This window comes from Corvus moneduloides, chromosome 2 (assembly GCF_009650955.1).
Source record: "Corvus moneduloides isolate bCorMon1 chromosome 2, bCorMon1.pri, whole genome shotgun sequence".
NCBI classification, from domain to species: Eukaryota; Metazoa; Chordata; class Aves; order Passeriformes; family Corvidae; genus Corvus; species Corvus moneduloides.
The window spans coordinates 50,088,800-50,105,019 of record NC_045477.1 but is presented as its reverse complement, the minus strand read 5'-3'; the positions used below and the strand labels follow the sequence as shown (position 1 = coordinate 50,105,019).

Here is a 16,220-nt window from a genome sequence, read left to right as displayed (position 1 = left end):
GGAAGACATTAACAGTATTGCCAACTCATTTTTCATACCTGCTTTTCTCTAGAATGTTTAACAAACCTCTACTTTTTGACAGAAGCAGCAGCAGCGGCAACCTCTCTGACAGCATGGCACAGACGTTTTTGTATTTATATAGACCATATTCTCCAGCGGAGTAGCCACAGAGCTGAAATCATTTGTTCTTGTACAATGGGTTCAGAAGTGATGGAAATTCAGACCCATTTGACTTTTTCTCTATTATTTTTTTCCAGTTACCTCTCAATAACCAATTTAATACAGATTAAAAAGAGAGAGTGAAACAACTTGTACCCATCCCCTGAAAAATATAAAAAAGGGCAACAGAAAACAAATGCATGTCCCTTAATTTTTCTTTACAGAAGATGACTAAGCTAGCACCAATCCAGCCTTTCTTTTCTAACTTTAGGAGGAAAATCAAATGTTAAATCTGTATCTAGTGCAAATATTCCTGAAAAGCATACATTTTAAAATATTCTTTTCTTGGAATTTGAAAAGGGTCTTCAGTTTTATTCTTATTACCAAAGGCACAGCAGTTGAATTAGTATCCAACAGCCCCAGACAGAACAGTTCCAAGAGAGTCTCTTATTCTGCTAGGGAAGGTAAACAGATTCTTAAGGACGGCTGACAAAGAAAAAGCTCAGCTGAAGTGTTGCCAAGATAGATAACACTAAATATTAAGCAAATTCCTAGTAGAGACAGCTAAGAATTTAATTGTCAATATAATTTTTTTCTAAAACATAGGCACATAAAGCATGTGGGATGTGCAATGTGGGATTCCCTGTAGCAGTCCAGAGGCTAAAAACTGAACACTGGCAAACACCCAAGGAAATCAAGTACAATTTGCCTTCCAACACATTGCACAAACAGTAAATTGTTTGCAGGTCTGCCATAAAAGTTTTATAGTATAAAAAGACCATTAAAGGGAAAGGAAAACTATTAATTTTTCTTGCCTTTTCATACTGACTACCTCTTCCCATGCTTCTAGGTCTTATCTGGGTTTAGGTCAGTTAATTTCACTCCCTCTTAATATAATCCTATGAAAATAATTTCAGTAGAGGTGATAGAAGAGAAACTACAAAAGGAAAAAAACAATTCGGCATCAAAATTAGGAGTTAAGCACATGGTCAGACAAGTTAAGCTTGCCGTTTTATTGGCTTATCTGACAGCTGTACTAGTCAAGCAAGCCTGTGCACACTCCAGCATGCCTCTTTTGTGACATTGGTGTCAGCTGCTTTCATTCCGGTTTACATTAGTATGGCTTTTATCCTGACCAAGTCAGATGGATGACAAACTCAAGGGAGATAGAGCAGTTTAGAGTTGTCACTACTTCAGCAACTACTTTTTATGGTATACAGACATTTGATAATACATCATGAGCCCAGTGTATGCTCCTTGTGTCCAAGTTTTTGCAGTCATCCTGCAAACACCATTGCTTTTTACACTTACTACTCAGGACTATGGACCATATCTATTTTTCATCTTTGGAAAAATATTGTCTTGGTTTAAGGGGCAGTAGTATAAAATTAACCTTTTGTAAACTGCTCAACTAATTACTACATCTCAAAAATATTCACGTAATTTTTGCATCAAGCTGTCTAATGTTGAATTTCAGCCACTGGAGCTTAGCATCCAGGATCCAAAACTAAAGGAGCTGTTTGAACCTTCTGTTCCCAACACATACTTACAGACCACAGGTTAGATAAATTAAACAGACTGAGATTTGAGGAGCTCAGTCTTTTTTTACCCAATACAACTCTTTTCTATAATACAGCCACTCAGTTCACAAGGCCACTACACATTCCCTCTTATACACAACCTTCCTTCTGGGCATACTAAAAACACACCACTTGCCTGTGTCACTTTCTACAGATATAATTATTTTATCTTCAACAATCTCTCAATCTGATCAGCTTCAAACCTGAGCTAGAAGCAGATCTATGTTCCTTCCACTCCATCAAAAATATTGTTTGGTCCCTAGGAAATCTGGGGATTCCCTACTGACCATTACACCAATGTCTGCCATTATGCCATTTTTGGTGACCACTCTGATTATTCAATTTCCCTTTTCCACAGCCCACACAGCTGAACAGTGAGGTCACCCAAGACACAGGGCTTTTTTTATGGTGGACCTAATCCTTACTCTCCTTCTAGTTTTGTGCTTAATGGAAGAGTGGAAAAATTCTCAACTCTGAATTCATTACACTTTTCCAACTTGACATCGGTAGCCACAGAAAGTAGTCAGAGGACCAAAATTTTAAATAAACACTACGTGGAGATTTTGAGATGAAACGGAAAAATATTAGAAGCTCCTTTCCATTAGTATGGAAAAAAAATAAAACAAATGTAAATGTACTCAGAATACAGTCTGACATTATGTAACTATTTCAGTTAGAAAGCAGGCTATAAATGAGCATCCTATCTAAAAAGAGACTTCAATTAAAAGCAGCAGAAAATGCAAACCCCCAAATACATTATCCTTATTAAAATATTCAGTCAGTAATTTTAAATCCACCATGAAACAGAATTATTTTAATGCTACAGACATCCTTACAGGATGCAAATTCTTCAACTCAAAGTCAATTTATTAAACATGAAACATAAAAATAGTACAGTCAAATCAAGATGAACACAGATGACACAATGAAACAATAGATTCTTAATAACTGAGAAAACACAAACTGCAGTATTTTGCATAGTCTTGCTTTTGTTTTTTGTATTCCAAACCTTTCCTTCGTAAATTTGGACTTTAGCCACACAAATTTCAGTCTAGTCCTGGCACAGAAGTATTAGACTCCTTGAAGGACACAGCTAAAACATTTCCAGTGGTGAAAAAACATTACTGATCTATACTAAGCATTTAGTCTTTCACTGTCAATATAAAAATAATTTATGTGCTATTTATTTACTGAAATTGATGGCTTGTAGAAAAGGCACACTAGTAGGCATTCCAAAGCATCTCTCAGTTAGCAACTACTTAACCTTACACTTTTCAGAAACTACAATAGTTAGCACTTTCCTGAATTTAGTTTAAGGAAAAAAAAACCAAAAAAAGGTAATAGAAGTGTCCAAAATACAGCTAAAGATACATTCCCCAGAATCTTTTTTTGTCATACACAACTTACAATTGAGTAGCCCACGAGATTTCAGTAGGACACAGTTAGCTTCCTGAACTAAAAAGTCAGACTTCCGTGCTTTTTAAACATTTAAGTTTCACAACATATGCACAGTTCTGAAGTTTTTCCTTTAGTTCATCTACAGTAGACTTTTTTTTTAACATGACATTATTCATTAAGGTTAGACAGCCATTCCTTGGGCTCTTTAGAAACCACTATTTCTGCACACAGTTTTAATTCTATGGCTGCATCAGAAACATACCAATAACACCAAGCCAACATTTCTGAAACACAACAGAGCCAATAACAAATCAGCAGTCATAACAACTTTTTCCCTCCCACTTAGGGCAGCACCTTAGTTTGAACTGCTGATACAGCACTACATGAATTAAAAACTTTCCAAAGGATATATGTAACTTCTCTATTCCATTCTACTGACACTGATGGCATATAAAAAAAACCTGTGTTTAAATTTGTATGACATTTAACCTTTTAGATTACTGTGATCACCGATCCTTGGCTTATGGCAGGTATATCAGAGCAATGAAACTTGACTGAATTTTCTGGCTATTAAAATTACTTGTTAGCTAAAAGAAATCCAGATAATACAAAGACATTTGCCACAGCCATCCTCCTAATGAGATCTACATGTCTGAACACATACATCCAAGAAATCACAATTACAAAAAAACCAATAGAACAAAACAAAACATAAGCCACTAAGTCTTACCTTATGTGCTGGCACTAGGTTAACTAACACTGTATCCAAAAGTTCCTGTGACACAGTATCTCCCTCACAAATGATAGAGCTCATTAGATCAACCATGTGCATGTGTACTTTTTGGTTATGACCGTTGCTGAAATTAAAAACAAGAATTCTTAGTGTAATATCTATATAAAGTACAACTTCTGTTCAGAGTACTCCCTTGTGGTGATGCCAAAAAACAAGGAATAAAAGAAGCAAATCACAAGTTCTCTTATAAATCAATTCCCTGATTGCATATACCATCCTTGAATTTCATGCTCTCCTCATTCACCTACTGTAGTAAGAGGACTGTATCTCTCCGTATCATGAAAAGACAGTGTATTAGAACATCTCTCTGCTCTACCCAGCACTGGGGAGACTTCCCCTGGAGTGCTGTGTCCAGTTCTGGGCTTCCCAGCACAAAAGGGACACACATACCCTGGACTCAGTCCAGCAAAGGTTCATAAAGATGATTAAGGGCGTGGAGCTGCTCTCATGGAAGGAGGGGCTGAGAGAACTGACATCTTTTTTTAGCCTTGAGAAGAGATAGCTTAGGAAATAACTTATCATTAAGTCTAAATACCTGATATTGGGAGTAGAGAAGACAGGGCAAGACTGTGTTAACACCACACACTCAGTGGTGTCCAGTCAGAGAACAAGAGGTAATGGGCACAGGGTGAAATACAAAACATACCATTTAAACATAAGAAACTTTTTAAGTAAAAGCGTGATTGAGTACTAGAAGGTTGCCCAAAGAGTCTCTTCATTCTTGGAGATGCCCAAAACCCCACTGGCTACAGTTCTGGGCAATCTGCTCAAGCTGACCTGGTTTGAGCAAACGGAAAAGACTAGACTACCTCTAGCAATGCCTTCCAGTGTCTACTACTTTCTGACTCATGTCTTTACAGCAATAATCCTCCAAATTCCTTAGAATTGCATATTAGACCATTCAATTTCAAGAACAAAATAAAATTAATGCAGTAAATGACAACCAAAGTTTCTTAGGAAAAAAAGATGATGTGTAGTGTGTCTTGCTTCATTAGAACAGAAAAAACTGACAGAACATTGTATTTATACTGCTACCTTTAGTTAAACTGAATTACGAAATTACTAAGCTCATTAACGCTAAAAGTCACACTGAACAGCTTTACTAGAAGCAACTGACTTTAATCATGCAATAATATATTGTAATTGGGGGTGACAATACTTACTTTATTACTGAAAACAGCGTTCTATACAGTTGTGTAAAAATCTCATTGCTGTCCTCTAATTCAAAGCATATGTTATAGGACTTGACCCAAGCAATGTTCTGATTTGGAACAGGAAAAAAAAAAAATAAAAGGAGTAGTTAATACAAGATTAAATTGAAAGATTACATTTAACAGTTACTATGAAATAAGTTACAAAGCTTACCTCAAGCAAATAAAAATATCGATTAAACTGGGGGCTTTTTGTATCTTCTAAACCTTTAAGTTGCCTTGTTATGAACATAAATATATCCTGAAAAGAAAGAAGTGCTAGTTATTCAATCAACTGCAATTAAACCTTCAAAATAAAATAATTACCTTTTTAAGTTACTAGTATTATTCAGTCACTACAAAATACGCAGCAATGACAGACATTATTTCACTATCCAAAAGAAGATCATCTACAAAAGCATCATGGAAAATGTCAAGGAGTAATTTTAAAATACTTCATGTTTCTTTAAAGGGTTGAAAAAGTAACCTTTTCCTAAGGGAACAAATGTTTTCCATTTCCAAAGAAAAGCACTCAACTTGACAAACACAGCTGCAACTGGCTGGCATGCTGCAGAAGTCAAGAGATTATTATTCAGCAGGACAATGAATTGAATATTTTTATTTCATATTACAATGAGTTTCAAAAGAAGGGGAAAATAGCAGTAGGCAACTACACCTTTCCTAAGAGTGTTATTATATGTTCACTCTGTATTCTTTGTGCATTTCTCAAGTCATCATGATATTGACACAGATCACATCTCTTGCAAAAACTAATAAACCAAGTTCCTCCTGCTTCCTCTATAAACTTTCACCACCAGAAGACTCCTTCAGAAAAAGTCTCACACAGAGTAAATTGAAGCAGGTTAGAAGGAACATATAGTCAATTATGAACAAAATGTAAACATGCAAGAAGGTATCTTTCAAATGTTTTTTACATTCAGGTAATTAACAGCTGGAAATTCACAACTGCTATATTAAATCAAAATATTTAGAAGTAAGTATCACCAGAAACACGGTTCACAGCGTCAACTGTATCTATGTTTCATCTAACAATCTAGGTGTAAATCAAATAAATTCCAAAAGGTATAAAGTTGCCATAATAAATACAAGAAAGCCTTACTGTTAATCCTGAAAAAAGTACCCTAGAAATAGTCCATAAAGTTTTTCTGTAACATTTTCAAAATTACCGTTTTCCCCTAAGTCCCCCAATAATAATGCACAGACAAAAGATAAGAATGGGGCTCCTTTTTTTTCCTAAGACTATAACCACAAAATCCAGCCTTAACCATTAAACTGAACACTTACTATGGTTCTAGGTAAAACCAAGAACTAGATTACATGTGACATCACCACCTCTTGGCAAAGAAGCACAGCAAATACACTCTTCAGAGATACAGCTACATTGATGTTTTAAATCAGATTGAGACTGTGATTTTGAAGTGTTAAGGATGATCAGAAGGATCACTGGTTCACACTTCAGATCCCTTACAGAGCACACAATCTAGATTCATTAGCTGAAGTTAAACCTACAGACAAAGGACGTATCTCATGGTCTCCAACCACTCAGGGGCATACAGTCCCCAGGCAAAAGCCCATCTGAAGAATCCCTCCTTTAAAAACTAGTGCTGAACACTAGCAGGTCATCACTCCCCACCCAAAATGAGTGCTGTCTTATGGAAAACCAGTACACTGGAAGGTTCTGTAAAGTTTAGAAGACATACAAACTGAGTTTCAGGGAAGAGTAAGAGTCAATTAAGAGGGCATGTGACAGACTGAACAATGCCAAACATAACAACTACTTAATCTCAGAACCCATGTTCTATGTTAATTATTTCTGTTAAGCTTTACTTGTAGAGGTAAATCTCAATCAGTTCCTTTAACCAAGTATCTTACTTTTTATCCTATAGCTCAGTATGTAATACTTACTGACAGAATGGGATTCAAAGACCCTACTAATTTTCCAAAGAAAGTTCTCATCACTGTGCTGTATACAGCTGTAGACATTAATGAATAGCATACACGTACAGTAAGTCCAACACCTGAATGCTTCAAATAACAGCATGGTTTGACAAAATAAGCATTTACTCCTAAACTATTTTTTCCTACTCCCATTTTAAAGAAAGCAAGATAGACTAGACTCAGAATTACTCACTAATTTTTAATATATCATGTCTTATGACCAAACGTTTTTCTCTTTAAGCACAGTTTCCCTTTTTTAAGCACACATAACATACTATTTGGACATGCATTTATAAATTCAAAACACAGGCTGCAGCCTGTGTTAAAATAAACTTTGGCTGCAGCTAAAAAATTGCAATACTTTCACAACCGGACAATATGTTTTCACATCAGACTGCATAAAGCAAGTCTACATTAGAATCCAGACTCTAAAAACCGAAGTGCTTACACTTCAACTTGAGAGAAAATATTTCTTTATTTTTGTGGATTGCTGTCTTGATGCCAATGAACTATACAAAGGCTTCAGTAATCATCACAGCCATGGCTCTCACCAGAGAACACCTTCAGATAATTAAAGTTCTGCCACCATACACACTTTTTAACATCTCCATTTCAGCAAAGACAGACAGTCCTTCTGTTCCAGTCATTTTCAATTGACACATATAAGCAATTAGATTATCTTCCCACCAAAAAATTGTATTTGGGTTCTAAGTTTTACACGGACTGAGGAGGGCTCCAAGTTAAAAGTTTATAGATCCCAGAAGAGCAGACCTACTCTAGCTCTGTCTTTATTCTACTCATGGCATTTTCCACCCCTGTTATCAAAGCTCTTTCAACGATCAACAAGGAATGTAAGATTTATACTCATGATACACATAGAAGAGGGGAACCTGAGATACTGATCCCTTCCCTCAGCATCTCACTTGCACAATATGTAAGTTAGAAAGAGATCTGCTGAGTCTGAAGCAAGGGCAAAACCTTAAATCTTAAATCTTTTCCTGCCAAGAAATTAGTATTTTTCAGCACTCCCCTTTGCCATTTTTAGCTTTGGTGCTAAACATACAAGAAGAGACAAGAAGGCAGTATGGATTTGATATTAAATACCGGGTAAAAATAGTGCCAAAATATAACCCAAGAGGAAGCATTCTTCCTCTTACCTCTGTCATAAAGTGGAGGGAACTCTTCGACATTTCTATCAGAGCTTGTCCTGCAACCACAAAAGCTATGTTCAGAGGAAACGGGTTTGCAAAAAACCTACCCCAGTAGCCCTAGGCAAAGGTTGCTATTGTTTGGCTTTTCTTTATTTTTCCAAATGTGTTTAGAAAACTGCATCAAGAAACTGAATTCTGAAATCCACACAGATTACAGAACTCAATGCTGGCAGTGGAAGTCCCTCATCCATTTAGAGCTCTGTCCAAGCAGTGGCTGTAGTATTCTTATACTTCAGGTATGAGATGAGTACTGCAAACCTTCCAATACTGTACACTATGAAATCCAAAGCTTGGTAGCTCAAATACTGTAAGGAGGAAGTTAGTTTGCCCAACTCAGAAAGAGAGAAATTAAAACTCTAAGCCTAACAAGCAAATGAAAACATATACTCAAAACTGAAGTAGAAATCAGGACACCTAAAAACCAGATTTAAATATAGCACAGTCGAGAAAGCTAGTATTTATCTCCAGTTGAAGATGGTGCAATCAATAAGTAAGGTAAATAGATGTTGTATCTCTGATTACACACTAATTCAGAATTAAGAAAACAGAGCTAAGAAAAATCCCTAGATATCTCTCCAGTATGTCTGCTAACAAAAGATGTACTACTGCAGTTGAAACTGCACTGTTTCCCTAATTAGGAAGCACTGGTGGTGCAACCACTAGATGAGAAATCGAGTGATTTCCTCTTAAGTGATAATAGATAGACTGTCCACCACAACCATCTTTTTATCCTAGTGTGGAATAAACAAAGACCAAACCAAACGAAACAAAAAAGACCACACACGCTTCTAAATCAGGGAGCCAAAAAACCACACATTTTTCAGTGTTACTTTCATCTGGTTTTTTGTAGATTTTCCCTAAAACTCAGTTCATCACTCTAGATTCTGACCACGCAAGGGAAACAGTTTGATTTTGCGAGTTGGAAACAAAGTTATATTTCTACTAAAAAAAGTTTAAGAACCCAGAAAAAAAATACTTTTTTTTCTGAAACAAATGGAGCAGATCTGTACTTCCTTTTCAAACCTGACATTTCTCTATCAACCATCTCCATCTAGTGGGATCAGCGATGTTTGTAATTGCAGAATTTTCCAAGTCACATCAAAAATCATTAAACTCTGTACAAAAGTACTTTATCTTTGTTTCAATAGAACCTTTATCTATAAATATACAAGTACCTGCCTCTTGGTAGCTTAATTGGAGACACAGGGGTATTTTCCCAAGTGAAGGTATTAGCTATCTTGCAAGAGATTGTGATAAAAGTTATACATATAATCAGTATTTCTAAAGTAACAGTTCACTACCTGCAAATCCCAATAAGAGTTCATTAAAATGATTATTTTCAACACAAATCCAAAACTCTCAAAGTTTTTGGAAGATGTATAGCCCTTTATCTCATGGACAATTGACCTGACCAATCATATCCCAAAATCAAGTGAAAGCTTTGAACTGCTTAGGCTGAACCAGAGATAAAGGGAGGGAAAAAAACCAGTCATAACCAATTACATTAATCACTGAGTATAAAAACCTGGTGTGGAAAAAGAGATTAATTTCATTTACCTTCAGTTTATCTGGTGAAGTGTATGGAGCTTCAGGGGCATAAATTCTGAAAATATCAGCAAGACAACATGCTACCAACAGACGTACATCCTTATCGGGATGTTTGAGGAAAAAATCTGAAGCAAGATGTAAAGCAAGATTTAAGTAGAGCTCCTTTTCTTCTTCAGAATCCTGGTCCATGTCCATGAAAGTTTTCACAACCATCTAAATAGACAGACACACATTAGTACATAAAATGAAATATTCTATGTAACAGGATCCTTACTAAAAGTGACTTTTCTGGTTTTGTGCAACTTCTGTCAGAAGCATTATTAGCTATGCAGTAGTACTTACTTGAGCAACCAGTGTTTCATTTTTCAGGGTACTGGAAAGACCTGGTCAAGTCCTCTATCAAGTGTCCCAACTGTGTCCCAACACACAGTCTCAGCAGAACTACAGAAAGCCTAGTTGTAGACTTCCCAGATCTTTTTGAGAAACCATATAATCAAGTTGGACAATTGAAGAAGTGCAACAGCATTCACTGTTACAGCCATTCACTTAAAATTTCAGAAAACACCAAAGCATTATTAAAAATATTTGTTTCTCCCTCAACAGTTCAGTGATGATTTTTTTCCTTCTATTCTCTTTCAGTTTCAGCTTTTGCCCTATTACTCCTCTGAGGAAAATTCTATTCCCTGTGCTGTCCAGAAGCAGAGCACACACTTTGAGCAAATGCATATATAAATCCAGGCAGCCCAGTGGCATGGATGTTGTCCAGCAAGACTAAAATGACCACTAGGATTATTAGGATCCAGTTATGGAAGTTATGGAAGAAAAAAAGAGTCTTGGACACCAGATATTTAACATGCTAAATAAAACAAAAGCGGGAAAAGCTATATTTAGTAACTGCTAGTTGGTGAAAATTCTTACATTTAAAAAACTTTCTGAAGGAGAGAAATTTACTGACAAAACAAAGTAATTATGCTCTTCTCCAATTCCTTATCTGACTCACAGAGGCAGAGTTATTTTAAGGAGTTTAACTCCTGCAAAATTAACAAAATTATACTAAAGACTTAATTACGCTATCCTGAGAATTAAAGCCAAAACTCTCATCTATTTCTTCAGCACAGGAAGAGATATTTTTCAAAGAATAATAACGTCAAGCCCTAGAATCCTATAACACTGCAAAATACTTTACTTTGCTATCGTTTGTTGTTTAGTTGGGTTTTTTTGCCCCCTCCAAAAAATCTACTATAACTGGTTAGGGAGCAACAAACCCAACTTAAAAAAAACCCAAACTTCTGCATGATTAGGATCACAGAAGCTGTAAAGTTTTCAAGCACATGAGAATCCTTTACTAAAAGGCACAGAAGACCAACAGCTCATGCACACACAACTTCCATTGCAAGAAAAATAAAGTCCTCCTGTGTCAGGCACAAGATGAACCACTTGAAGTGCACTGGTGCCCTTATACACTAATTAAAGTAATTTATAAATCAGAATTGCTTTCATTTCTATGAAAAGTAGTCTTTTCATACTTCTTGCAACAAGTATGGGGTTTTTCTACTCTGGAAATGAACCTCTAGTGTTTCTTCCCTGATAACATGAACATCTGTACAAGTCAAGACAACAAAGATCAGTCATCCTGTCTGCAGACCAATCCATCACAGCGTTTAAGGAAAAACTAAGGAAAACAAGCTGGTTGTCCAAGCATAGTTTTCCAGCTTCCTGCAAAGCAATAGGTTAGAGGACTCCTGAGCCTGAAATCACACCCAGACCACCACGATTTATATTCCTGGAGCTTCATCTTCCAGATGTGGCACATATTTCTTAACCCACTCAAATTTTACTACGTCGTTGTACAGAAACAAGCTTTGGAATTCACTTGTATAAAACTTACAGAAAAGTGTATTATTAGACTGCTGGCCTAAAATTAATGTTTCATTAGATGATGACTTGGTTCTTGTGTATTAAAAGAAACTGTGGAAAAAATGCTTTTCTCACACTATTCATCATTTCCAAGTGTTTATCACCTTATTTCTGTCTTCAGTGCTAGTTCATGACCATAATCATTTAGTTTCCATCTCCTTTCCAAATCTATTATAAACTTCAAGAGGGCATCAATACAAAATGCATAAAATTTCCAAAGTAAGTTATGCTAACACAGAAATTCACTGCACATATTTTCCATTTTATTCTCTAATTACCAGTAATTTGCATTTATATTAATATATTGTCATTAACAAACAGCAGAATGTCTCCTTCTGCACAGAAAAGTGCTTTTTCCCGAATAATTACGTGAATTTGGCAGTCAGAGAAATCAAGAGGCTAACAGCTCCCTTATTTATCAACTACTGCTCTTTAGAACCTGCAACTGTGTTTATACTGAAGTTTCTGTACACTTGTCGTGCACCCTGGATCATCCAATCTGTTATAAAAGAAGCACTGCGCACTTTTTCCCCTGCCTGAGCACCAATGATTTCACAGCCAGAATAAACAGTTAACAAGAAACACAAGACGTCCTACAAAGTCCTCCTCTTCTGCAAGACAGATCAAGATGACAGAAGGGACTAAACATTCAAGGTCAAAAATGAAATTAAGCTATAGAAGAAAAACGATCAGTAAGAACTGTGGTGCTGCATTTCCACAAGCTGAAAAAAATACGCAAGTGCTAATAAAGAACTCCTTCTCTTAGGAATCACTAATACACAAAGTTACAAATGTTGTCTTTTATTCAACATCACAGAATGCAATATACTCACTAAAGTCTATCAACCAAAATCCCAAAGCCTAGACAGGTTACTGGGGGGAAGAGGAGAAGCAATCTTGTGGTTTGGGATTTTATTGGTTTTTGTTCATTTACCCATAATTCCAACTGACTTAAAACTACTTCTTCAGAAAAACTCCAAATTAAGCTCTTGCATCTGTTAGAATACTTAAGGTTCCTCTCCCACATCTGCTCCCTCCTGTTTCACAGGGCAAGCCCAAGTTGCAGGCATTCCTTCTGCACAATACAGGTCTGCCTTTTTGTGAGAGTACACAGGTAGATACAGATCTGTAGTAACAAAATTAGCCTTTACATCTGTCCCAACCTTCCTGTACACTTAGGCCAAACAAAGTGGTCAAGAACTGAAATACATCAAAGACTGTATGTATAGTCAAAGTATATAGACTAAAATATAACAAAGACTACCTTCATCATGACACAGGCTAAAATAATGAGAATAAGGGGGTTTATAAACAAACCAAAGAGCACGAATGTGTAAAAGGAATATATTGAGGGGTATCTAAATTATTTCCAAAATTATGACTCTCTTTTAGAGAGGAAAATACTGGAAAACAATAAAAGCACTGACTTAGCATCATAGCTGAAATAAAATTTAACTAGTATTTGAAATTAATGCAACTCATTTCTATTTGTGATTTTTTAAATTCATTTAAACCTTTTTTGAACAAGCCACTTCAAGAAAGTGGTAGAAGAAAAGGCATGAGAGCAAACAAGTTTCTCCTTCTACGCATAGAAAAGGTAAATCCCAAAGAAAAATAAAACCCTTCCAGATATAAAATATAGTAATAGGATCATTGAACATCTTTTACAAGAAACTTTAATCTGCAAGCAATTACTTGGTTACTAACCTTTAGCCTTCTCACCATCTCTTCTTTAGATATTTTATCAGAGATTTCTTTGACCCCTGGAGGATAAGTGATTTTTCCATCATTGGCTCTCGTCTTTGAATGAGCCATGATTTCACGGTTTTAAAACTGTGGAAAGAAATTAAGAAGATGATGTTGTTTAACTAGTTCATGTTTAACCTTATCTGTCCCACTTTGACAAACAAAATCCAACTAGAAATATACCAACAAACCCATACAAACACAAGAATGACAAAATATTTTGATCGGTTTCAGTAATCTATACTGTGGGAGACAGCAATGGTTTTGATATCCAGGCAAATTGTCCTACGGCACAATACAGCTTTCAAGAAGTACACAACAGAAAAAAGCTAAAACTCCTCATTCTGGAATGTATTTGATCTTCACACTAAAGAGACACAACCAAGAATCTTACTGTATTGTATGATATGTTTCCACCACTTGGTAATAATAGATTCTAGTAGCTTGGGCATTCAGACATCTGAAGTGGACTTTGTGTTCTATTTACAGAATGCAATTTCCCAAAAAGCCTAAACACCAGTGCTGTTAAGTGTTACACATCACCAGTTGTAACTTGCCAATACTGCCAGAAAAGCATCAGATAGAGAATGAAATTAGAGACAGAAACAGAGCCGACCAAATACAAGTCTTTCCTCTGTGCCATTAAAGCCAAGTTTTCAAGTGAAAGACTGCAGATAAGCAACACTATCTTCTTCCTAAATTCCAACTAGGAAAACAACTCAGTTACTTAGTTTCTCAGTCCCTTTACACTAATGCAAATACAGACTACCATGTAATCCACCCTAAATTATGCAGAGTTTCATTGCTGTAGAGAAGGAAGCTGAACTGAAAGCTTTACTTACATAAAAGTAATCAATACAAAAGATGGTGAAAAAATCTAGATGGCATGTGTGGGGACAATTAGGATCTTAGAAAAAAACTGTACCAGGGCAGCTACAAATGAACGAAGAAACGAAAGAAACAAATTTCTTTGTCATTGCCTTGATATTTTTATTTATTTAGCTAAAAGCATGATTCACTTCTGACAGCCATGACTGTACTGAACTGTGAATTCCAAGTCAGGAATTTTCTTCCTACAGACCTCCCATACAAGAATCTATGTATACTTTGAATTTCTTGGAACTACAACATCAGAAAGCTGGGAGGAAACAAAAGTCATTGGAGTAACTTTTTCTAATACTAAAATACGATGTCACTTTTATCTCCATTATATTTCTTTAACGCACTGTCATGACAGTAAGTTTAGGGCTCCTCAAAAGCAGACAGAAATTCTAATCGAGTTTACTCTTCTTGCTGTTTGACATAGATACTCCAGTCTACCTTTCAGATGGGATGATCTTATATATTATAGCTAAATTCATTTTAACAGCTCATCACAGCAGAAGGGAGCCTTGCTCCCCTGAATCTGAGAACATAAAAAAGCATCAGATGCTTTGTTGAACCCATCAAACTCACCAACTCAAAAAACAAGCCTAATTGTTTTGGAAAAGCATGTGACAGGCATCAAAGCCAACTCAAGGGAAAGAACAGGAACTAAGGTAACTGGGGAACAAAACTCCATTTTCCAGTGGTGCATAGCTGCCAGATCAGATCAAATGCAGTGGAAACTTGATTAGAACATGGTGATGTGGTCCTGTTTGGAGGAGATTTTGAAATAATTCAAAGACAAACTCATACGTTACAGTCAAGTTGAACTGTCTAGCTCACACATCCAACTGCCACACAACCAAGCTTTTAAGCTTCAGTGGCATCCAAGGTCTGGATGAAACTGAACATCTGTATTGTGTTTATGTGGCAAGCTCTTGGTAGTGGGGGAGGCTGAAGGATGTCCCTGTGGAAAGAGACCAGAGGCTGCTCCCACAGCAAACAGAGCTAGTTCCAGACAGCTCCAAAATGGACTCATCCCTTGACAAAGTTGAGCCATCAGTGACACTGGTAGTGCCTCTGTGATAACATATTTAAGAACTCACAAAAAATGCTGCACAGCAGTTATGAGGAAGAAAAGTGAGAAAAACATGAAACAACCCTGCAGACACCAAGGTTAGTGAAGAATGAAAGCAATCTCCCTGCATTTATCTTGACCCATGAGCTTTTCCATCTTATTTCCTTCCCTGTTCGATTAAGCAAGAAAAATGAGAGAGCAGCAGTGTTAGCACCTAGCAGCCAGCCAAGGTTACAGACAGGGATGTACATAGCTTATCCTCTCAGAAGTATAGAAAAAACTAAATAGGACTTAATTTCCTGTAGAATTAATACATCTAGTCTTACAGGGTCAAAAATAATTTTAAAATGGTTCTATGAAATGGCCTATTACTTAGAACATAAGAGATAAATAATTATAAACCTTCTAAACTTCCTATAAAATACAAATTTGCAGATCACTACCTAAAGTTTTTTTGGATTAATGGTAAGCTTTACTGAGAGAAACAAAAACCTTTCCAAGGAACAGCAGAAAACAAAACCTATCACTCAAAAAAGAGAAAATTCAATGCTATGCAATCCCCTTGTACAGCAGTTATAACTTCAACTGTTACCTAAATAAAACTTAGTTTGTTACATGCCACCGCTACAAGTTCCTGTTCTTCTAGACTGCCAGTATAACTGTACATACCTAGCTTTATCAAAATAATCTGTGTTGAACATTAGTAGAATCTAGGATTTTATTGGGAGGCGGTAGGGGGGAAGAGGGAAGGGTGTTTTGGTGATTCTAGCCAAATCC

At 36.3% G+C, this 16,220-nt stretch overlaps 1 protein-coding gene across 4 annotated transcripts in view; it reads right to left on the bottom strand.

The window, feature by feature from the left end:
• The window catches only part of PDS5B (PDS5 cohesin associated factor B), a 102,063-nt gene that overhangs the window by 68,418 nt on the left and 17,425 nt on the right, over nt 1-16,220 (bottom strand). For all 4 annotated transcript variants that reach the window (XM_032099566.1, XM_032099568.1, XM_032099567.1 and 1 more), the window contains exons 2-6: nt 13,463-13,589; nt 9,848-10,051; nt 5,296-5,382; nt 5,094-5,191; nt 3,868-3,994 (exon numbers count right to left, since the gene is read on the bottom strand). In XM_032099566.1, coding sequence (XP_031955457.1) covers nt 3,868-3,994; nt 5,094-5,191; nt 5,296-5,382; nt 9,848-10,051; nt 13,463-13,570 — 624 coding nt within the window. In that variant the 5' untranslated portion in view covers nt 13,571-13,589. The remainder of the gene's footprint in view (nt 1-3,867; nt 3,995-5,093; nt 5,192-5,295; nt 5,383-9,847; nt 10,052-13,462; nt 13,590-16,220) is intronic.